This window comes from Engystomops pustulosus, chromosome 8 (assembly GCF_040894005.1).
Source record: "Engystomops pustulosus chromosome 8, aEngPut4.maternal, whole genome shotgun sequence".
Classification (NCBI taxonomy): domain Eukaryota; kingdom Metazoa; phylum Chordata; class Amphibia; order Anura; family Leptodactylidae; genus Engystomops; species Engystomops pustulosus.
The window spans coordinates 31,594,952-31,619,790 of record NC_092418.1 but is presented as its reverse complement, the minus strand read 5'-3'; the positions used below and the strand labels follow the sequence as shown (position 1 = coordinate 31,619,790).

Here is a 24,839-nt window from a genome sequence, read left to right as displayed (position 1 = left end):
TGTGATCATTTAGGACGATGGTATGGTCAGCTACGTACTCCCTCACCATCTTTCTGTAAAGATCAGCCCTACTCTGCCGAGACTGGGGACAGGTGACAGTGTCTTGCTGGGGTGACATAAAACTGGCAAAGGCCTTGTAAAGCCTACCCCTGCCAGTGCTGGACAAGCTACCTGCTCGCCTACTCTCCCTCGCTACTTGTCCCGCAGAAGTACGCCCTCTGCCGCTAGCGCTGTCAGAAGGGAAATACTGTTTCAGCTTGTGCACCAGGGCCTGCTGGTATTCATGCATTCTCACACTCCTTTCCTCTCCAGGGATGAGAGTGGAAAGATTTTGCTTGTACCGTGGGTCCAGGAGAGTGAATACCCAGTAATCGGTGCTGGAATAAATTCTTTGAACGCGAGGGTCACGGGATAGGCAGCCTAGCATGAAATTTGCCATATGCGCCAGAGTACCAATGCGCAAGAATTCACTGCCCTCACTGGCCTGACTCTCCATTTCCTCCTCCTCCAACTCCTCTTCTTCTGCCCATACACGCTGAACAGTGAAGGACTGAACAATGGTCCCCTCTTCTGTCTCGCCAACATTCTCCTTCTCTTCCTTCTCATCCTCCTCCACCTCCTCCGATATGCGCTGAGAAACAGACCTGAGGGTGCTTTGGCTATCAACAAGGGAATCTTCTTCCCCCGTCTCTTGTGACGAGTGCAAAGCTTTCGACTTCATGCTGACCAGAGAGTTTTTCAACAGGCCAAGCAGCGGGATGGTGAGGCTGATCACCACTGACCGTCTGTGTTGACTCCTCAAAGTTACTCAGCACCTGACAGATATCAGACATCCACGTCCACTCCTCATTGTAGACTTGAGGAAGCTGACTGACCTGACTACCAGTTCTGGTGGAAGTTGACATCTGGCAGTCTACAATCGCTCTGCGCTGCTGGTAAACTCTGGATAACATGGTTAATGTTGTATTCCACCTCGTGGGCACGTCGCACAACAGTCGGTGAGCGGGCAGTTGGAGGCGGCGCTGCGCTGCCCTGAGAGTGGCAGCATCTGTGCTGGACTTCCTGAAATGCGCACAGATGCGACGCACCTTCGTGAGCAAATCAGACAGATTGGGGTATGTTTTGAGGAACCACTGAACTATGAGATTTAACACATGGGCCAGGCATGGCACACACAACCATGCCTGGCTTCAGGTTCAGCGTTGCCAGCCACAGATCGGTCTGCGCCGTGATGCCCTGTAATAGCTCTTGGGCGGTGTGCCTTTTATCGCCTAGGCTCAGCTGTTTGAGCACCGCCTGCTGTCGCTTAGCGACGGCACTGCTGCTGTGCCTAGTGCTACCGACTGATGGCGCCATGCCCACGGATGGTAATTCGGAGGAGGAGGCATAGTAGGCCTTTGAGACCTGGACCGAGGTAGGCCCTGCAATCCTCAACGCCGGCAGTATATGACCAGCCGCAGGGTCAGACTCGGTCCCAGCCTCCACCAAGTTAACCCAATGTGCCGTCAGCGATATATAGTGGCCCTGCCCGGCAGCACTTGTCCACGTGTCCGTGGTCAGGTGGACCTTGTCAGAAACGGTGTTGGTCAGGGCACGGATGATGTTGTCTGACATGTGCTGGTGAAGGGCTGGGATGTCACATCGGGAAAAGTAGTGTCGGCTGGGGACCGAATACCGAGGGGCGGCCGCCGCCATGAGGTTTTGAAAGGCCTCGGTCTCTACCAGCCTATAGGGCAGCATCTCCAGGCCAAGTAATCTGGAGATGTGGACGTTGATGGCTTGGGCGTGTGGGTTGCACTATACTTCCTTTTGCGCTCCAGCGTCTGGGGTATGGAGAGCTGAACGCTGGTGGATGCTGTGGAGGATCGTGGAGGCGAAGATGGGGTTTTCGCACGGGAGGTGTTTGGGTCGGGGTCCTGGGCAGGGGGCTGACTAGCAGATGACACAGGGAGCAGTGGTGAACGGGCTTGGTGCCATTGAGTGGGGTGTTTAGGATTCATATGCCTGCGCATACTGGTGGTAGTTAAGCTAGTAGTGGTGGAACCCCTGCTATTCCTGGTTTGGCACAGGTTGCACACCACAGTCCGTCGGTCATCCGGTGTTTCTTTAAAGAACCTCCAGACTTCTGAAAATCTAGCCCTCGCCACGGGAGCTTGACTACGTGAAACATTTGGCGCTGATGCACCAGCTCTGGCCCTGCCTCTCCGTCCGGCCCCACCACTGCCTCTTCCAACCTGTTGTGGTATAGGACTCGCCTCCGTCTCAGAAGCACTGTGTTCACCCGGCCTATCAACCCATCTTGGGTCTGTCACCTCATCATCCTCCGATCCCTCAGTCTTCTCCCCCCTTGGACTTCCTGCCCTGACAACAACTTCACCACTGTCTGACAACCGTGTCTCCTCATCGTCCGACACCTCTTTACACACTTCTTCCACTACGTCAAAAATGTCATCATCACCCACAGACTGCAACCGGCGGAAAACCTGGGCATCGGAAAAGAGCTCAGCAGCAACCGGACAAGTGGTTTGTGACTCTGGGAAAGGTCCAGAAAACAGTTCCTCAGAGTATGCCGATTCAAATGCCAAATTTTCCTGGGAGGGGGCAGACTGGGGGAAAGGAGGCTGAGGTGGAGGAGCTGGAGGAGTGCTGATTTCGGTGACATGGGTGGACTGCGTGGAAGACTGACTGGTGGACAAATGGCTAGAAGCATTGTCTGCAATCCACGACATCACCTGTTCGCATTGTTCTGGCCTCAACAGTGCTCTACCACGAGTCCCAGTAACTTGAGATATGAACCTAGGGAGTGTAGCTCTGAGGCGTTCCCCTGCTCCCTCTTCAGCAGGTGGTGTCTCACCCCTCCCAGGACCACGGCCTCTGACCCCTGCAGTAGTTGGCCACCCACGTCCACGCCCTCGTCCTCTACCCCTAGCCCTCGGGTTAAACATTTTTAAAATTAAAGTGTAAACTGTAAATTTTTTTTGTTTTTTTGTGTGTGTGTTTTTTTTTTTTAACCAAAACAATGCTATCCTATTGCTATGGCTAGTTTCTAACCTACACTGACAGCACACAACTGGATTTTGTGCTGTGCCTGATGACTTTGAGTTATAAAAAAAATAAACGTAAAAAAAAATAAATGAGCAGACTCTAATTCAAATCAAACCCCTAATAAATTGTCCCACTTTGGTGTTTGAGGTGGATATGTGTGTCACTAAGAGCTAAACACAACGGTCGCAAGTCTCCCTGAAAATTCCTCACAATATGGTACTAGCTGCACTACTAGTGCCAGCAAGGCCAGCCACAAGCAAATCAATAAAAAATAAAATATATAACGCTATTGTAGGCCAAAGTAAGCCGTTTGGGTTCTCCTATGGCTATTTTCTAGCCTACACTGAAAGCACACTGCTATGCCAGATGACTTTGAGTTATAAAAAAAAATAAATCAGCAGACTGTGCCTAATTCAAATCAAACCCCTAATAAATTGTCCCACTTAGGTGTTTGAGATGGATATGTGTGTCACTAAGAGCTAAATAGAACGTTCCCAAGTCTCCCTGCAAATTCCTCACAATATGGTACTAGCTGCACTACTAGTGCCAGCAAGCCCAGCCACAAGCAAACAAAAAATAAAAAATATATAATGCTATTGTAGCCCTAACAAGGGCTGTTGGGTTCTTGTAGAATCACTCCTGCCTAACAGTAAGCTAATATAACACCCTAACGCTATCCCTGCAGCAGCAGCAACTCTCTCTCTAACGGCATCCAGACAGAGAATGATGCGAGCAGCGCGGGCAGGGGCTAGTCTATTCCAGGGTCACCTGATCAGGCCAGCCAACCGTTGCTATAGACGTGTAAGGGTACCACGTCATGCTGGATGGAGTGCAGAGTCTCCTGGCTTGTGATTGGCTCTGTTTCTGGCCGCCAAAAATCAAAACGGCGGGAGATGCCATTTTCTCGAGCTGGCTAAATATTAGTCCGAGCAACGAGCAGTTTCGAGTACGCTAATGCTCGAACGAGCAACAAGCTCGGACGAGTATGTTCGCTCATCTCTAATTATTATCAATAATAATAATAATTGTCTCCATAATAACATTAACAATAATAATAATAATAGTTAAAATAATTACAAAGCTATTATTATTATTATTGATAATAATAATAATAAAAATTGTCTCAACAATTACAATAATAATCTCTGAAAAGATTATTATATTATGGTAAAAATTTGGGGCGTGGCCAGGGCGTGATTGGGGGTGTGGCTTGTGGGGATTGCCGCTACGCGTGCCCCCATTTTTTCCCTAGTTTCCTTCCAGGAATGTTGAGAGGTATGCCTTTAACAAATAAACAAAAATCTTTTTGTGAAACAGAACTAATCTTTTCAAAATCGCATCCATCGTCAGGTGTGAAGACAGTGTTTAGATCCAACCATCTCTGTAAATCACTCTGTCAATCTGTTTTTAAAGGATGCCTGGCTACAGCAATGAGATCACATTAATAATTATTACAAGTGTACCAAGGCACTGTTGAAAAGATTTAGACTTAATTCAATAAGCCCAGGATTGAGAATTAGAATTTGGGCTCTTTCACATTGACATTGTTTATCTCATCCGTGATTCAGTGATTTCCAGAGATGCCTCACAAAGCCATTGATTTCTATGGGTGTTTTCACACTGGCTTGTATTTTCACTGATCTGTTGTCCATGTTAAAAATAATGAAACACGTCCTATTCTTTTGACTGATGCGAATAACGTAGGGCACTAGCAGTCTATGGGTCCACAAAAAAAAAAAAGTTTTTTTCACTGAAGAGGCTGAAAAACCAGGTGTGTTGTTTTCAATGATGGCTGTGATGGCTTTCTCTCACGTCCTTTTAACATCTGTAATGGCACAAGGCAGGGCTGTTCATTGTGCCCCCCTGTTATATGCTCTTGGGATGGAATATTTGTTGGCCTTGCTCTGGAATAATATGGCGATCCGGGGGATTTGGATTGCAATAAATTTTGGGCAGCAATTTGAACCCCCAGGTTTTGTCTTCTCTACGTACTAGGTTTCCTTTTTCCCGGAGCACGCAATCCCCGAAATATCTAGGGGTCCAGGTCCCGGCAGCCTTATCTCAGACTTTTGCAATGAATTATGGGTCTTTCCTCAGAGCTCTTAAAGCAGGAGTCGAGGTAATACAGTATATCATGACTAGGGGCTTTTTAATAGCTTGAAGATGACAGCACTGCCAAGACTGTCGTACATATTTCAAACAATCCCATTGCGACTCCAGGCCTCTTTCTTTAGCCATTTGTCAACCTTGTACAACATCCCCCACCAGGGTCTAGCCTTTTCTTAGGGCCTGGAGGCAGAATACCGTAGTGGCTAGCGATTGCGGCCTAGGACACGTTGATGTCAAGGTGCTTGGTATGAGGAACAGAGGGCTGTCCTACCTGGAAGGTCTGCAGCAGGTGGTGTGTGCAAGAAATATAGAGGGAGAGGCTGATGTACTGGATCTCCCTGGGGCAACCGCTGATTGTCTGTAAGATAGGTCCCTGGGTAATGGATGGGGAAGCTCGTGGTGGTAGACAGCCTTATCCAGGGATCAACTGAAGGCAACATTGTTCAAAATAACCCACGGTTCTTTATTGAACTACTGGTAGCAGGCAAATGGGCCTAAACGGTCAACAGCAGATTCTTATACTGGAGTGGTCATGGAGAGGGGTCCCCAGGAATAATGCACCAGCCTGGTAGTAGATGCAGGCTGGGATAATGGAGATGGAGCTGTGTCGAAACTGTTGAAGCTGCAGCTCTGGATTACAGTCTCCTGACTCTGGTCCTGGGATTCGGTTCTGTGTCAGTACTGAAGGTGTACTGAACAATGACAGGCAAAGACAGACTCTCTGCTCTCTGGACTGCTGGTAGATTCTAAAGAGCAGGCTCCTGATCCTGTGCTCCCACTTCCCAGTTGTTTTATTCTCCTGGTCAGGAGGCAGCACCTCTCCAATCACACTCCAGTTTAAAATTCAACTCAACTATACACCCACTTAACTATTGCTTATCCAAGCAGCGGCTACAGCTGCAGAATACCTGAGATTTGCCTACATTATCCCTTAGGTGAGTTGATCCGACTCACTAGATCAGGGGTCGGGAACCTATGGCTCGCGAGCCAGATATGGCTCTTTTGATGGCCGCATCTGGCTAGCAGCCAGGGCTCCTATCCAGGGGCATTACTACAGCCGTGGCATCTGCTGCGCTGCCTGTCAAGACCAGGGGCCCTTACCTGGCTCCTGTTGTGCCCCCGGCTGTAGTAATGCCCCTGGATGTAATGGGCAGAGCAGCGCAGGGTCCGCGGGGTTAATTCTGGGGCGGCGCCTCTGTCTCCCTCCTTGCAGCAGTCTCCTCCTTGTGTGAAAGAGGGAGGGGAGGAGACTGTCTGCCTGCAGCCAATCCCAGCGCTGGATGTAGCAGCGCGGGAGATTCAGACAGAGGAGACCAGAGAGCTGCATACTCGGGAGACATGCAGCACCTGAGGAGAAGGAGTCAGCAGCCAGGATCAGCCACAGATAAGTGCTCCCTCCCCCCAGTGGCTCCTCACACTCTGCACTAACCCCTTAGTGTCCTGTCACACTCTGCACTAACCCCTTAGTGTCCTGTGTGCCGGAGCAGCTATGAAGCTCCTGTCCCTTACAGACCCCTCTGCATCATCCCCTCATATCTTCCCCCACCACTGCATTTCTACATTAATGTGAGGTTCTGCAGCAGCTGAGATACAAAATAGCTAGGACCTAAGACAAAATTGTGGTGCACGTCAGTAATAAATGTGGCACATGGTCCGGCTTAGCAGTAACAGCAGTCTAGCAGTCTTGTGGGACACAGAGAAGCCGCCACATAAAACTGGCGCAGACACTTTAACAAATGTGTATTGGGATGTTCTGCGGGGGGTGGCGTGTGTATAATAATGTTCTGCGGGGGGTGGCGTGTGTATAATAATGTTCTGCGGGGGGTGGCGTGTGTATAATAATGTTCTGCGGCGGGTGGCGTGTGTATTATAATGTTCTGCGGGGGGTGGCGTGTGTATAATAATGTTCTGCGGGGGGTGGCGTGTGTATAATAATGTTCTGCGGGGGGTGACGTGTGTATAATAATGTTCTGCGGGGGGTGGCGTGTATATAATAATGTTCTGCGGGGGGTGGCATGTGTATAATAATGTTCTGCGGGGGGTGGCGTGTATATAATAATGTTCTGCGGGGGGTGGCGTGTGTATTATAATGTTCTGCGGCGGGTGGCGGGTGTATTATAATGTTCTGCGGGGGGTGGCGTGTGTATAATAATGTTCTGCGGGGGGTGACGTGTGTATAATAATGTTCTGCGGCGGGTGGCGTGTGTATAATAATGTTCTGCGGCGGGTGGCGTGTGTATAATAATGTTCTGCGGCGGGTGGCGTGTGTATAATAATGTTCTGCGGCGGGTGGCGGGTGTATAATAATGTTCTGCGGCGGGTGGTGTGATCCCCGACAAAAATGTGGCCTCGGGACCCTCAGTAAATAAGCCCCATTGTACGGCTCTCGCAGAATTATATTTTAAAATATGTGGCGCTTATGGCTCTCTCAGCCAAAAAGGTTCCTGACCCCTGCACTAGATGGACCCTGACAGGTGTCAATATTACATTAGTAAGGGTCAGACATTTAAGATTCTGACCAAATAGCAAATTCCAATCTGAAGCAATAAAAAGAATGGCCATGGGAACACATTTTTGGACCCCGCCATACGAATAGATATTAAAGGGGTTTTCTGACGAACACAAGTTAGGCCCCATTCACATAATAGGCCCTAACTTGCTGATCAGTGGGGGTCTCAGTGATGACCTGTCCTGTGCATAGATCATCATTATCAGTAAGATGGAAAACCGCTTTCACCTAATTAAAACATTATTTTTTTATAAACAATGACAACATAAAACAAACTCTATCCTGTAACGTAAAGTCTATGGTTAATGTATGTTACAGTCGATTGTATTGTTTTTTTTATCAATTTAATTTGCCTTTACTCTATAGTTTATTTTGATTAATAATGTATCATGCTCACAATCTCACAGGATTGTTCCTGTGGGCAGTTTAGCAAATTTCTTGTATTAGTAATTATATTCAGAGATCATAATTTCTGTATCAAATTATGGACCTTGCTAAAATTCCTGGATATTTCAGGTTCATACTGTTTGATTAGCAAAACAATAAGAAAAAACAAATTACACCCTAAGGTATAGGATCCTATAATCTATGTCACATACTAAGCTTGCAGGGGGATTTGCAGTAGATTTATATTACAGGTATATAATTGCTTGGCCATATCCGGGAAGCATTTTGCCATTACAATAAATAAGATATAAAAAAAGAACAACAACAATTACATTGCTTTGTGTGTCCCAAAGCAATTGTGTTACCTACTAAAACGTAATATCATCTCGCAAAAAACCTAAACACACTTACTACTTATACATATTTTGTAATCACATTGAAAATTAGTACCATTGTATTCACACAAAATTTTTAACTTATAAACAAGTGACAACATGCTTTTTTATTTCATTGTCCATCCAATACAGATAAATGGATCTTAAAAAATGGGGCCTGTGAAAAATACAACTCATTCTGCAAAACACAAGCCTTCATATGCCTCTGTCCATATAAATATATAAATGGTCTGGATGGAAAACACTAAATTGAATCCTGGATCCTTAAAGGGAACCTGTCACCAGGTGACCCATTTTTAGCACTCCCCCAGTCCCCACAGAGCATAGTACATACACTGCCAAAGTGTTTTTGTATAAAAAAATAGGTTTTACAGAAAAAAAGATATGTCATATTGTACCTTTCATTAGCATCTGCCGTGTGACTAGGCAGTTGCCTTTTGGGAGTGGCTGGAAAGGAGCAGTTCCCCCCACCCTTAGGGAACAGCTTCTCCATGTGACCTTTTCAAATATATGAAAACACCCATCACTTGACTTAGCGACGCCCCCTGCTCCTCTACAGCCAATCCCGAGTGTTGGGAGTTATTCATATATTTGAAAAGGTCACATGTTTCCCAAGGGTGGGGGGAAACTGCTCCTATGTACTATGCTCTGTGGGGACTGGGCGAGTGCTAAAAAAACTGGGGCAATTTATTAAATTGTGTAGTTAAGTCTGTTTTCTGCCGCGTGTCTTTGGCTGTGTTTTGCCCTGGGATATTACATTGTATTTGGCATATAACAAGAAATAAAAATGGGTGTCAAAAATAACACTCCTAAGGGTGAAGACACACATGGCGTTTTTGGGCCGTTTTTGGGCCGTTTTTACTAAGTGCGTTTTCAGATTGTTAAAAACGCATGCGTTAAAAAACGCATCCGTTTTTGTCTGTTTTTCATTGTGCAATTTCGGAAAAACGGACAAAAACGCATGCGTTTTCAAAAAACGCATGCGTTTTCAAAAAACGGGTGCGTTTTTTAACGCATGCGTTTTTAACGATCTGAAAACGCACTTAGTAAAAACGGCCCAAAAACGCCATGTGTGTCTTCACCCTTATTCAGGAACGGAGTTGTTAGACTTTTTGTTGGTTCAAATATGCATCTAAAATTGCACCAAAAATAGGTTCCGGGAATTTAGAAGTGCAGGAAAAGCGTCGAAAAAAAAATCAGTGGCCAAATTAAGCGACAATAAAAAAAGCACGAGTGTAGGGAAACTTATTAAGCATTATTAAATTTTACTTTCCCCCTCAGGGTAGGGTATGAAATGTCCTTTCTAGTATTCTCACCTGTTAACCTCTAACGTCTTTTGAGTAGTCAAGTTTAGAGGCTGCCGGGGTAGTTTTACTTCAGATGCTGCTGTTTTTTGTTAGCAAGTCTACCAACTTCTTAACCACTTTGTGAATGTGGTTTGATATTTCCAACGCTCATTTGTTCTTCTTACAGTGCTGCAAATTCATTAAAGGCCACGTGACACAATATATAATCACAGTGAAAATCACAGAAAAAAATGGGGCGGCAAAAAACAACACCTAGCACTAAAAGTAATAAATGTCTCCCATATTTCTAGGTGCTATAAAACTGAAGATAGGGGCGTCTTAGGTGGCACTGCAGCCTCTAAACATAATTTAGCAGAGGTAATATGAATTATCTCTGCTCATGTTCATATAACTTTGGAGGAGAATTTTATAGGTAAATGGGTGAAATTTCACATAAAAGAGGGAATTCGGGGAATGACATTTCATACCCTACTTAAGGGTGCTGGTAGTGTAATGTGGTCATATCTAGTGAAAGGTTCCCTTTAAGAACCAAACAGGCCACTCACATCCCTATAGGATTAATAAATGAGAAAAAATGAAAATCTTCAGGCTTGATGTGTTTTCTTAAGTCTAGATTCTATTATTTGACTATTGTAAGACAATTTAGTTCTGTTTCTAGAAAAGCTGGGTGATTACCATTATGACTGCCTTTACAAACTCCTAATGAGTTATCACTTTCCCTGGCTCCTGAATGGAAGTATTAATAGTTCTCACTACTTCTCCAATGTATTACTAGGCTGAAAGCTGAGCTCCAGTCAGAGAGAAACACTTTCTATAAAGGAGGAAATCATTTCTCCTTTGTCCTTTCCCTCAGTTTATCTACAAGTTGTGAAGCTCCACTGACAATAGGGGTATCCTCTCCTCTCCTCACCCCCTTGCAGGAAAGTTTTGTTATGCTAATACACTACAGGGGGAGTTTCTGTCAGGGGAAGCTACAGGCGGCCATGTCTGTACACAAGCACCACGGTTACCATGGTAAGTCAACCACCGCCGTATATGCAGCAAGTTTCACTTCAGGAATACAGGTGCTGCTATATACAGGACTAGGGGCTGCTGTATACAGGACTAGGGGCTGCTGTTAACAGGACTAGAGGCTGCTATATTCAGGACTAGAGGCTGCTATATACAGGACTAGAGGCTGCTATATACAGGACTAGAGGCTGCTATATACAGGGCTCGAGGCTGCTATATACAGGACTAGAGGCTGCTATATACAGGACTAGAGGCTGCTATATACAGGGATAGAGGCTGCTATATACATGACTAGAGGCTGCTATATACAGGACTAGGGGCTGCTATATACAGGACTAGGGGCTGCTGTATACAGGACTAGGGGCTGCTGTATACAGGACTAGGGGATGCTATATACAGGACTAGAGGCTGCTATATACAGGGCTAGGGGATGCTGTATACAGGACTAGAGGCTGCTATATACATGACTAGAGGCTGCTATATACATGACTAGAGGCTGCTATATACAGGGGGGGCTTCTATATACAGGACTAGGGGCTGCTATATACAGGACTAGAGGCTGCTATATACAGGGCTAGGGGATGCTGTATACAGGACTAGAGGCTGCTATATATATGACTAGAGGCTGCTGTATACATGACTAGAGGCTGCTATACACAGGATTAGAGGTTGCTATATACAGGACTAGAGGCTGCTAGGATTAGGGAATGTTACAAACAGGACTAAGGACTGCTATATACAGAGCTAGGGGATGCTGTATACAGGACTAGAGGCTGCTGTATACAGGACTAGGGGCTGCTATATACATGACTAGAGGCTGCTATATACATGACTAGAGGCTGCTATATACAGGACTAGGGGCTGCTGTATACAGGACTAGGGGCTGCTATATACAGGACTAGAGGCTGTTATATACAGGGCTAGGGGATGCTGTATACAGGACTAGGGGCTGCTGTATACAGGACTAGAGGCTGCTGTATACATGACTAGAGGCTGCTATACACAGGATTAGAGGTTGCTATATACAGGACTAGATTAGGGAAACAGGACTAAGGACTGCTGTATACAGGACTAGGGGCTTCTTTATACAGTACTAGGCAGTTTCTATATGCAGAGGCAGGGTGCTTCTATATACAGGACTAAAAGGCTGCTATATGTACAGGACTAGGGGTCTGCTGTATACAAGACTACAGGGCTGCTATATACTGCACCAGGGGGCTGCTATACACAGGACTGCTAGGGGGCAGCTCTATACATGACTGGGGGATGCTGCATATAGGACTAGGCAGTTTCTATATGCAGAGGCAGGGTGCTTCTATATACAGGACTAAAAGGCTGCTATGGGTACAGGACTAGGGGTCTGCCGTATACAAGACTACAGGGTTGCTATATACTGCACCACGGGGCTGCCATACACATGACTACTAGGGGGCAGCTCTATACATGACTGAGGAATGCTGTATACAGCTGCTATGTGCAGAGGCAGAGTGCTTCCATATACAGGGCTAAAATGCTCTTATATATGTAGGACTAGGGGCTACTGTATACAGGACTAGGCGTCTGTTGTATACAGGTCTAAAGGGCTGCTATATACAGGACCAGGGGGCTGCTATAACACAGGACTAAAGTGGGGCTGTTATAAACATGACCAGGGTCTGTTGTATACAGGTCTATAGGGCTTCTATATACATGACCGAGGGTTGCTGCATACAGGCTAGGGGCTGCTGTTTATAAGTCTAAGGGGTTGCTATATACATGAGCAGAGGACTTCAATATAGAATAACTAAGGGCTGCTATATACAGGATCAGTTGGCTTCTATATACAGGGCTTGGGGCTGCTATAAAGAGGAGCAGGTGGCTTCTCTATACAGGACTATGGGGCTGCTGTATACAGTAGCAGGGGCTGCACCACAATTGCGGCTTTTCCTGAAGTTTATGTGTTTTATTTTTATGCAGTGACTGACAAGAGTTAATTGCAGGGCAGCGCTAAGGCTACACAAACACACCTTGCGGTCCGGGTCCCATAGCTTGTTACCTGGTTACCTGAGTTGTGCCTGGCAATCCTGGACGCAGACTGAAGAGCAGCAGCCCCATACAGATCTAATTTAAGTCTATGGGACAAGAGACCCTTCAGATCTAGGAGATCCACTATGGAATCTTCCCTCTCTCCAAGGATTCTCAAGGTAATTCTTCTTCATTGTATTATTTGTATCTTATTTCCCGTAACTATAAAATGTATTACCGTAATTTTTTTAAATCTGTTATTATAAGTCAATGTAGTCCGGTTGCAAAGGTTAAGTGTTTCAAATCTCAGTCGCCTATACCCTGAAAGGAGAATGAGAAAAGTCACATGACCCTTTTATTTTATTATTTATGTTAGGCACAAAATTGTGCTTGAATTCTATTCCCAATTTACTCCGGGGGGATTAAACCGGAACACAAATGCGCTTAGACCTAAATGCTTGCGTTCACAAACTGGCAAAACGTTCAAGCACAATGGGTGAATGCAGCTTTGGAGCTTATCCAAATTACTTACATCAGTAGAGACAGTTTCACAAACCCAAAGAGTTGTAAAAAATTACCGTTTACAACATTACAAAAAACTTCTTGCTCTTGGCTCCTTTGTATCGGTACCTCTTTTTAATGCAGTTTATGACACATTTGTGTCCCTCCCAAAAAATTAAGCACCGGGTGCAGGCTACCGATTGCATGCGTTTGCATATTTTAGCTTCTTTTTCAACGCTCACGCCTTTATATTTTTGATATAGCTGGGATGTAGCTCTTCAATTCTGACACTTTCTACCACACTTCTATCTTCCAGACACTTTTTTGGAGTAATTTTTGCAGCAAAATTAGACAAAAAGCAATTCAACCAACTTCTAAACCCCTTCATGAATGTAGTTTAAAATTTATGATGCTCATTTGTTTTTCTGGAGGTGTGCCAAATACATAAAAGGGTTGTCCCATCTAAGCAAGTTAGGCCATATCCACAGGATAGGTACCTCCATGGATCCGATGTACCCCTGTTGCACCCCGAGATCCGGTTGCATATGCGCAGGCTGTCCTGTTTATCTCTGTGGAGCTGACGTGGATTGCCGAGTGGTCGGCTTTCTCGTGATCTGTGGGGGCCCCACCAATCAGCAAGTTAGGGACTATCCTGTGGATAGGGCCTAACTTGCTTAGATGGGACAACCCCTTTAAGGCCGTGCACCACAATATAACATCACAGTGCAATTCACTGCTAAAATCGGGTGCCAAAAAACAACACTGAGCACCAAAAATAAATGCCCCCCCCAGAGAGTGCCCCTCCACATAACAAAGCATCTTCCATTAACCTGCAATCTCTCTATGCATATATAGTCCTGCACTTATATGATAACTATAACAAAGAAGAGCTTTCAATCAGAAACAATAATCTCACCTTTTTAATACTGAATATATGTGACTTTGCTGCATATTTTCTACTAATCGTAACTCTTCATGTATCTTGTCTTTAATGGAGCGGAACAGAGGTTTATCAAGCAGGCTGGCATGTTGTTTCTACAAAATCCACCCTTCTGAATGACATATCGGCCTTATGATCTCAGACACAAAAAGGGTATATTTCATTGTAATATCATATATATATATATATATATATATATATATATATATGTAAAAAAAACCCACCATGATTCTTACATATTTTGTCCCACATCAAATGCAATAAAAAGTGATCAAAAAATCATATCAATACAAAAATGTTGTAAGATACAGAATGTCCTGCAAAAAACAAGCTCTCATCAAGCTAATTAGATGAAAAATTAAAAGAGTTACGCTACTTTTAAAATTGTGATGCAAAAATTATTGTATAATTAATGTATAAATCTTGAGCAATAGGGAATAGCCACAAGGTAAAAAATTTTTTTGGTTCTGGATCAATCTGCTATTTTGTTGTGTGAATTGACCCTTTGAAATGGCTGTAATTGTGTTCCCATTCTTTTGTCTCGCAAATTATTGGTGTAATTGTTTGCTGTTACCTCAGAAAGGGTCAAGTTTAGCTCATTGTTTGATGAGACTCGCTGATATTTTCGGTAAACCGTCTAATTGTACAAAACAGATGGCAGTATTAGAGGATCCTTCACTGTCTCCATGCCAGAAACAAGACAATAAACACGCTCTTGTGTTCATTTCCAGTCCCGATATCTTTTGGATTGGTAGGTCTGTGCAGGGAGACGTTTTCCTGCCAAACACAGCATGCCGGGTGTTCCTATCGGCAATGTAAAGGCTCTGTTCCAGCCTGGCGGACGGTCTGGATTCATTTGTTTACAATAATTGCTGGTTGGAAGGCTGAACGCACCACGCTCCATTGTTTTATGTCTTTTATTACTGTTATTATCTTTGTTATTTTCTCCGGTTTTGATAAAAAAGTAGCTTTTAATTGTTGCGTACGCTCAGTCCTTAGGCCAGGTTCATACAAGGAAAGCCCCAGCTCTTTATATTCACACCAGACAATACAAATCTTCACTGGATGTTCAGCAATATACATAGAAAATTGGATTTGGATTGGTGCTGGGTATCAGACCTTCCCCACTAATCCTATATTGATATAACAAGAACAGATCTAAAAATAAACCCTCAATACTTTTTCAAAGGAGGTCCTTACTCTACGCTCAGGTCCAGGTGATGAATCTTCGAGTGATGTTGCTATCAGCAATGCAGTCCAATAGGGGGACACATATTTTTTACAAATATGTCATTGCATGTGATATGTGATATCATTGACAACCAAGTCAAATATTGTGCTTAAAGAAAAATCCCATTGGAAACAACATTCAGGGTCTCTAGACCATGTACAGCAAAGCCAATGAATGTTACATTATAGCTCGGAGGGTTGCGGCACATTTTGCTTGTATCAAGTTTGATTCTTACTCCCGACCCAGAGGATATGTGAGGATTGAATAGACCCCCACCAAGGATACGTGAGAGAATTGACCCCCACCAATAACTAGAATGGCGGTCCCATTCTCACAAATTGATGGAGAGGCAGGTTGAGCATGCGTCCTGCTGCTCCATTTAGTACCATGGGTGTGCTAGAGTCTCCAATGATCCAAATTGATCTGCAGATCCATCAGTTAGTGAGATCCGGGACCCTGCTCACGTTATTGGTTGGGCTCCGTTCATCCATCAGATTATTCCCTATTGTGTGGATAGAGAATAACGATAAAACATGGCACAATCCCTTTAAAAGACATTTTTTTTAGCTAGAAAGCAAGAAGAGACACAAAAAATATAGATAGACAAGAAACTGAGAAATTGCATAAATATTCTGGTGTGAAAGTTGACAGTAGTATTATACCATCTGCTTGGTGGTTATAAGTGTTTGTGGATATGTCTGCAATGCAGTGATGGAAATTGACAGAACACTACATATGTTCATAACTCACACAACAGGGGCTCAACATCCGTATGTGGTCCAGAAGCCCCTGGTTGGGAACTCTTACACTCGGTAAACCAGACCAGGAAGTTGTGTTTGCAGGAGCACAAGCATGTGGAGGTGAATTGTGCTCATGTTGAGTTTTGAGCTTGGTTTTCAGATAATCTTTTTCATCTTTTGAAAGAAAAACATAAATAAAAAACACGACATCTATGAAAACAAGGCCATACACAACAATATAAATGGGTATAACATTACACATAAAATGTATAATATGATATGACAGTACAGAGATATTATACACATTGATATCAGGGATGATACACACAGTGATGTCAGACTACAGGAATAATATACACAGTCATATCACAGTATAGGATAAAACACACAGTTATGTCACAGTACAGGGATTAATATACGTAGTGATGTCACAATACAGGAATACACACAAAGTGATGTCACAGTGCAGGATAATACATACAGTAATATCACAGTACAGGGATAAACACATAGCAATGTCACAGTACGGATACAATACATACAGTGATGTCACAGTACAGAGACCATACACACAGTGATGTCACAGTACAGAGATAATACACATAGTAATGTCACAGTATAATACACACAGTGATTTCACAGTACAGAGATAATACAGTGATATCACAGTACAGGGATAATACACACAGTGATGTCACAGTACAGGAATAATACACATAGTAATGTCACAGTATAATACACACAGTGATTTCACAGTACAGAGATAATACAGTGATATCACAGTACTTGCATATTATACACAGTGATAGCACAGTACTGAGATCATACACACAGTGATGTCACAATACAGGGATAATACACCCAATAATATACACCCAATAATAATAATAACATACAGGAATAATACACACAGTAATGTCACAGTACAGGGATAATACACACAGTGATTTCACAGTACAGGGATAATACACACAGCGATGTCACAGTACAGGGATAATAGACACAGTGATGTCACAGTACAGGGGTAATGCACACAGTGATGTCACAATACAGGGATAATACACACAGTGATGTCACAATACAGGGATAAAACACCCAATAATATAACCCAATAATAATAACATACAGGAATAATAAGTAATGTCACAGTACATGGATAATACACACAGTGATTTCACAGTACAGGGATAATACAGTGATATCACAGTACTTGCATATTATAAACAGTGATATCACAGTACAGAGATCATACACACAGTGATATCACAGTACAGAGATCATACACACAGTGATGTCACAGTACAGAGATCATACACACAGTGATGTCACAGTACAGGGATAATACACACAGTGATGTCACAGTACAGGGATAATACACACAGTGATGTCACAGTACAGAGATCATACACACAGTGATGTCACAGTACAGGGATAATACACACAGTGATGTCACAGTACAGGGATAATACACACAGTGATGTCACAGCACAGAGATAAAACACATAGTGATGTCACAGCACAGAGATAATACACACAGTGATGTCACAGTACAGAGATAATCTAGGCAGTAATGTTACAGTACAGACATTATTCATCAGATTTTACACAAGTGGAATATTGTACACTGTTTTAAAAGCTCAGGGATTATGCAGAAAATGTATGTAATGCACTCATCTTAATAGCGTAAAGTTAAATTTCAACCAATTCATTGAGGGATTTGTTCAAATAAATGATTTTCAAGTTTTCCAATGAATATAACAGAAGGACAAAGCCACTTTTATTACATGGAAGGCTCTTGACCTGAACTACATGTTCATAAGACTGTTTGTACTCTGTAATGTAATATTATATTTATGATTTGTACAGCGCTGCAGAATTTGGTGGCGTTATACAATGAAAGATTATTATTATTATTCCTTCCACTTAAGGGGTAAGTCCAGTATTTCCCAGCCCTATTCATGACCTTCGTTATAAAGTTCAAAATGGGGTCCCAAAGGTGAAACTAACATCTATAAGACATTTAAGGCAAATCTTGGGGATTGAAATCTGCAGCGAATATTAACCAGGAATGAAAATGTAGTTACGTATTTTGTAGCGGATTTATGCCAAGTCATTTACATGTTTCCAAACAGAGCGAGTGTTATTCTTATGCAGATGTAGATTGTCCTTTTCTGTGATTTGTGGGACACGTTGGCGGCACATAATAATTGACTTTAGTTGTTTTTGAAGGAAGACAAAAGCAGCGGCGCAGCATTAGCATTAACCTTTTGGAATCATCATTATGATGTAAAGACGAGAGGGAAGGAGAGGCAAACATTGACACTCTATATCAGGAAAACCCGGGGGAAATATAAGACTGGATTTTACAAACAACACGAGTTTATCATATAGTAACCTTATAAGATAAAGCGGGCTCGGCTGGGAGCAATCCATAGACTCGGTATAAAAAAGAAACGTAATACAACCAATATCACCTCGTAATAATGTTTACAGTCCAGCAGCACAATCTGTTATACTTACTGTATTGTTTACCATTTATTTGGCATCAGCAATGCCAGATATCGAAGGGTGGGAATAAACTGGACGTCATTGAATAAGAAGTATTGTAAGGGATGCCACCGCACGTTCTTTGGAAATTCTGACATTCCCAATAGTGAGACAATGGAGGAGAATTATCAAAGCTCTATAGTTACAGATGTAGGGAGGGAGATGTAACAAGTATAGTTCTGTATAATCATCCATTGTCTTTGCTTGATGCTGGAGAGCTTTTCTTTTAAAGCGGAAGAATATGCCATCATCATATGATTGATGGGACCCATCTTATGTTAAATAGGCTCTTACTTTTCAGCAGACGTTGCAGTGGTGCAAGTTATCACAAACAACTTTGTATCATAAAAAGTTGTTCTTTCTTCATGTATTTTGGCTTTCTCCTTCCTTTATAATCCGCATTTTACTTTGAAATTTCCTCTAGAATTCTGTCTTGTTAGTAAGATGGATAATAGATCACGAGGCGACAGATTACACCGAAGTTCAGTGTACTGGGTGAGGTGAAGCTTTGGGTCAGAGCAGGTAGGTCTCCACCCAGCAGCAAGGGCTTTTCACCATACTTACCTGTCCAAACTGCTTGCTAAATTAATGGAAATCAACCATTTGAAAAAACAAAAAAAGACTAGAAATACCCATGTTTGCACCTCTTGATGTTTATCCCGATGCTGTCCTCCGCTAGTCTTGATATGCAGGGATCACTTAGTAAGAAAACTTATTATAAGGCCAGAGAGGTGCGTAATCAGCAGTCCGGAGCGCCGGACATCTTTTCCCAGTACTCCGGGCTGCTTATTATAAGTTAATAAGTTTCCCGGCATGTCAAGACAATGCTTTTTTCAGATGGTTGATTTCCTATAAGGGGATTGTCCGGAGGTTTAAAAACATGGCTGGTCAGGTTCGGAGCTATTTTTTGAAAAAAGCCATGCTTTTCAACAACAATTTTAAATGGCTTGAAAGAAGATCCTAAATACTCCTTTCAGTAAAATGCCACCTAGTAAAAGATGCAAAAAGTTAGTAAAAGGTTCTCTTCACTCACAGGGATATATTGTAAATTCCCATAGTAGTAATACCCCTTAAATCCCTGAAGAGAAAAGTTCCATTTTGCTGGACACAATCAAATTGAACATGTGTCTCTTCTGCATCTACCACAAAATATGGCGTTATGCCATTACAGGCGGTCCCCTACTTATGAACCTCTGACTTACAGACAACCCCTAGTTACAGACAGACCCCACTGCCCACTGTGACCTCTGGTGAAGTCTGGATGTTACTTTACTCCCAGGCTGCAATGCTCAACTGTAAGGGGTCTGGAATGAAGTTTTATTGATAATCCTTGTTCCCATTACAGCAAACAATTTTGAAAATTCAATTGTCTCTGTACCACCAGACATATGGGGACTGCCTGTAATTCATGGTCATTATCGCACAAATACTATGTCCATATATTTTGCTGCCACTTGCTGAATGAATGCTATAGTGATCCCTCCTTAGCTCTAATACACATGCTTATCCCCTTTTGAGAAGAAATGGGCCAACAATGTTGATCTCTGATGGATGAGCACATTCCTCCCCTCATATAATCTGTGTCCACTATACACATAGGTTGTCAGTCCAGGTGAAATAAAGTGCATGGCCGGTGATGTGCAGACTGGGGGGGGGGGGCATGCGACAACTTGTGTAGTATTTGTCCACACATCATGTATAATAGAATGTTAGTTATGAATTAAATGATTGCTCATAGTGTAGAACAAGAACGTGACCTTACTATGCAGAATGTAGGTTTTCTATACTTATTATGTATGCAGACTGTACAATCCGGACTACCAGGAAATTATTGGACGTTGTAACCAACTTATTATGTATAATTCCAGAAATCGAAGCCGATTGTGAATTCATCTTGCAGTTTTGAAATTTCTAACTTGTGGTGACTTAGCTGTACCAGGTTTTGTCTATAACCCTATTCATTTTACTTTCAGTACATAGGATGCCCCCTAATAAGCCAACCATTACACCCACGCCCTATAGATTATATTACCATACAAATGGCTTCATCAGGTATACAGAAGACAAAATTCTCTAAGAGACGCTGCCTTAACCCTTTCTTCTCTTCTTTCAAAATGCCTGCCGAAATTATAAATCTTCTTCATTACATTCTCCGAAGATTGATTTTAGGACATTAGCGCAGTCGAATTATCCCTGGAGCAATAAGTATAATAATGAAATCAGAAGAAAATGCTGAGTGGACAACAGCAGCTATAAACATAGATTAGTCTATTAAAAGATGAAAAAGAAATTTGTCTGAGAGGAGCGAACACTGATGTCACTCGTAAAATATTACTGTCGGCCTATATACCTTCCTGTGTTTTATGGACCAAACTTAGTATAGGGTACACCATGCCTCGGGATGTGACAGCCTGACAGCCAAAGATTGCTGCGTTTTCCTGCAACATTGCAGCTTATGCAAGTGAATGGATTAAATTGCAATAATTGCTTAATTTTTTTACACTTGAGAGATCCCTTGTGGAGTAGACTGCTGAATTCTGTAGGGACAGTCTTTTAAATCATAGGATTTCACTCATGACTGGACCTCCTGTTTAAAGGGAACCTGTCACCATAGATCTCCCCCATAAAACAGTACATTTGGGGGGGGGGGCATGTTAATTTGGAGGGAAAAATCACAGAAAGAAAATAAATGTATTGCCAGAAATCATGGACATTATCCATAACAATGAGTACTAGTACCCACCAACATAATTAGAATCAGGGGGATTAGCTTTACTACCCTATGGAATCAGCCGAAATCTCCTATTAGCTCAAATATTGGGCATATCACCATCATGTTTAGTATGGAAGGGTAGGCAGCAACATGATTGGAGGCAAATTTACATTTATAAGCACTTTCGGTCAAGACTTATGGGTTTGGTTAGAGATATTCACAAAAAGCAGGGGAACGCTGAGTACCATACAGACAACTTCCTCTCAGTGAAATCACTAGCCAGTGAGTGGGAGGAAAAACCCCTGAACTTAAATTACCAGTGTGTTATAATCCAGTGCGCCTTATAGTCCAAAAAATACCGTAGTAAGTCTTGTTATTTTAATTCCTTTTATTTTGCAATGGTTTGTCATTGTATTGTGTTTATATTCTTTTGTAACCTTTTTTTTTCATCCCATTATGTCTGGGAATAGTTTTTTTTTTGTTTGCACTGCACAATTGTATAATACACTCAAAATCTTTATAAGTGACTCCTTAAAAACCTGTGTTTCTGAAGAGATGTTACCAGTGATAATTCAAGGAATCGTAATAGATAATTGATTGACTTTGTTGTCAAATGTGTTAGAAGCTGGTATCGGATAGGCACCTTTTGACTAATTAAGGTATTGGTGGTAGCAGATGGAAAATATACTGGTGCTGGGATACAAGGAAAGTACATTTAGCATAAATACATCATCTGGGATAGGTGGACAGGGTTTTATATGGCTCCCTAGTGTAGGTGCAACCCGTGATGTGACCTGAGTAGGGGTACTTCAAAGTACATTTTAGTGGAGGGGAGTGTTTCGATGATCCCTTGATAATGCCGCCATTTGTGTAAAACAACTTTTATTCCATTTCTTGCATTTTGAAGATACAATCAATGAGCTCCTCTCGGCTGCTCACGATCCTTTCGTCAGATTTTAGAAATTTTCGGGATTTGTGCCGCTGTGACAGGTATTTAACTGCGGATTGTGTCGCATGCGATCGGACTGTGGCACAGCTGCACTGGATTTCATGTGACAGAAATCGGGGGGTGGGGGGGGGCCATCGGACAATCCAAATGATTCGGACTCGGCGCAGGATTTAATATTCAAATTGTGTCGCAACCAATGCACTTACATGCATCGGGAAGAGGAAGGTGAACTCCGGCAGACCTCAGCGTGGAAGCGACACATGCAGGATATCGGGCACACGATCTTAGTGAATGACGGCAAAATTAATTCTCGTCGGACAACGCACAGCGGGTATCGCGCAGGAGCGGGTAAGTTAACGTGCCCCATTGTGTGGGGTATTCTCCTCTCACTCGTATGTGGCACTTCGATGCACTGCAGGAGCGAGTAAGAGGGGGACTCGCCGGCCTGTGCATCTCCGGATGGCACTGTGAACAGGAACTCTAAATAGGAGGATGACATAGTCAGAGAGGGGACAGGGTGAGGATTGTGAGCGGCCAAGAGGAGGATGGGCGGCTTGACTGTCTCACCTCCTCCCTGACTGTATCCCCAGAACACCAGAGATGGAATAAAAGTTATTTTTACACAGTTGGTGGCAGCAATTATATAAATGAGGGAATCATTAAAACTCAATTAAACTCCACTAAAAGACACTGTTTGGAGTTTATAGGCCACTATTGAGGCCACTAGAGGATCCTCTGGTGGACCAGTCCGACACCGTATATATAGGGCAACAGTTTAGAAAATGTTGATCAATGTTGAAAACCAATTAGGGAAGGACAGAACTTTGTGAAACTCCTGCCTGGCATTTTGGGAGGTGGCATTTTGTAGGGGTTGTCACCTTCTGGTTGTTAGCACATCTGTATCGTCTGACAATAAAACCGTAAATAAATTCTGAGCACATAAAATGCCAAAATGCAACTTACATTAATAAGCAAGAAAAGTTTAGCTCTTGGTATGAGAATACCCACTATAATGCCTCATTATAACCAGTATACACAAGGCACAGCAATTATTAAACCATCACACAGTGATAGTGTCGTCATGGTAACAGATCTCCTTCCTTTTTTTCGAAATATTATCTAGAAAGTCTCAGAAAAGTGTAATTTTAATGGAAAGAATTATGTGTTTGTTTTTCTCCAGACTGTCTCAGGAGTGGATATAAAGCAAAGCTCAATTTATTTTCATGCGTCGAAGCAATTTCCGAGTCATGTCATGTCAGTCTCGTACTAGAGTTGGGTTATTAGCCTGGAGTCATAACTCACTGACAGCGGACCCCTCACAGCAGTAGCCGTAGAGTTAGATCATGTCTCCTTACCATCATCATGTCAAATCTATTACCCGTCTATCACATTTTGCATCTATAGTGCAGCAAAGGTCCACGGTAATTAGGAGGAGTAGTGGACTATAATATAGGTGGTTTGGGCAGTAGCCTGGGGCCTCAGCCTTCTAGGGGGCCCATGACCACCCACACCACACACCGAATTTTATACTGAGAAGGACCTTTACCCACGAAATCTTTGTACATTTGTTCCTGTTCTCAATACACATGTACAATACACAAGGTCCTCCAAAGGTCCTGAAACCCTAGATTGAAAGCTGGCAGAAGCGACACATCCTCCATTCTCAAAGAAGCTGATTCTAGTACCATATGTAGGAAGTGATCACAGACTTATAGGGGATATAGTATTCATACAACCCAAGGCCCAGGAACCAGGTGCAACCAAAAAAAAACTTTTTTGGAACCATTTAATTTCTTGACTTTCTCTGTTGTAGGTCCATGTGCTATGTAGACACATAACATTTGAGCTGCAATAGTATTGTTCTTCTTATAGCCGGGTAACTTTACAGATGTTATTAGTTAAAGGAACAATCCAGTCAAAGCTAATTCATTATATGACACCTTTGCATGAAGGGAGGAGCATGACTCTGTGTTGTAGGAATACAATGAAAATGAGTCATGCTCATTTTCTGGACTGGAGTCGTCCTTTAAGGAGGCAAAATATATTGTTATGTTGTGGGTTTCTGTTCCTAACAAGCAAGGAAATTGCAGGATTTCTGTCTCACGAGTGCTGATAACTGTCAGAAGACCCGATGAAGAGTTCATGAAGCGTATCTGTTCCCCCCTGGTCGGAGCTCAACAAATACTATATACAGTAAAATACAAAGCAAATCCTAAGTGTAGAATTATTTAAACAGAAGCACAGAAGATGTCAAATATTGTTTACTTCTTCAAGAAGTTAAGTTACCTCTTACATATCTTTTGTCCATATAGACTGAAAACATAATCAGACACATAGGGGCACAGTTACTTACCCGTCCCGTTGCGTCCGCCGATCCGGAATGTCTGTCGAGGATTCGGAGTTGCCATGATTCACTTACAGCGTGCGCCCAATTTGCTGAATGTGTGGCTT

The 24,839-nt window shown here is 42.9% G+C and overlaps 1 protein-coding gene across 3 annotated transcripts in view; it reads left to right on the top strand.

Moving 5' to 3' along the window:
* Positions 1 to 10,651: 10,651 nt before the first annotated feature.
* DNAH3 (dynein axonemal heavy chain 3) overlaps positions 10,652 to 24,839 on the top strand; it is a 272,966-nt gene continuing 258,778 nt past the window's right edge. Inside the window, exons 1-2 of one of the 3 annotated variants that reach the window (XM_072120542.1) lie at positions 10,652 to 10,766; positions 12,720 to 12,946. In XM_072120542.1, the coding sequence (XP_071976643.1) occupies positions 12,914 to 12,946 (33 nt within the window). In that variant the 5' untranslated portion in view covers positions 10,652 to 10,766; positions 12,720 to 12,913. The other 2 variants (XM_072120545.1, XM_072120544.1) reach the window with 2 other exon arrangements.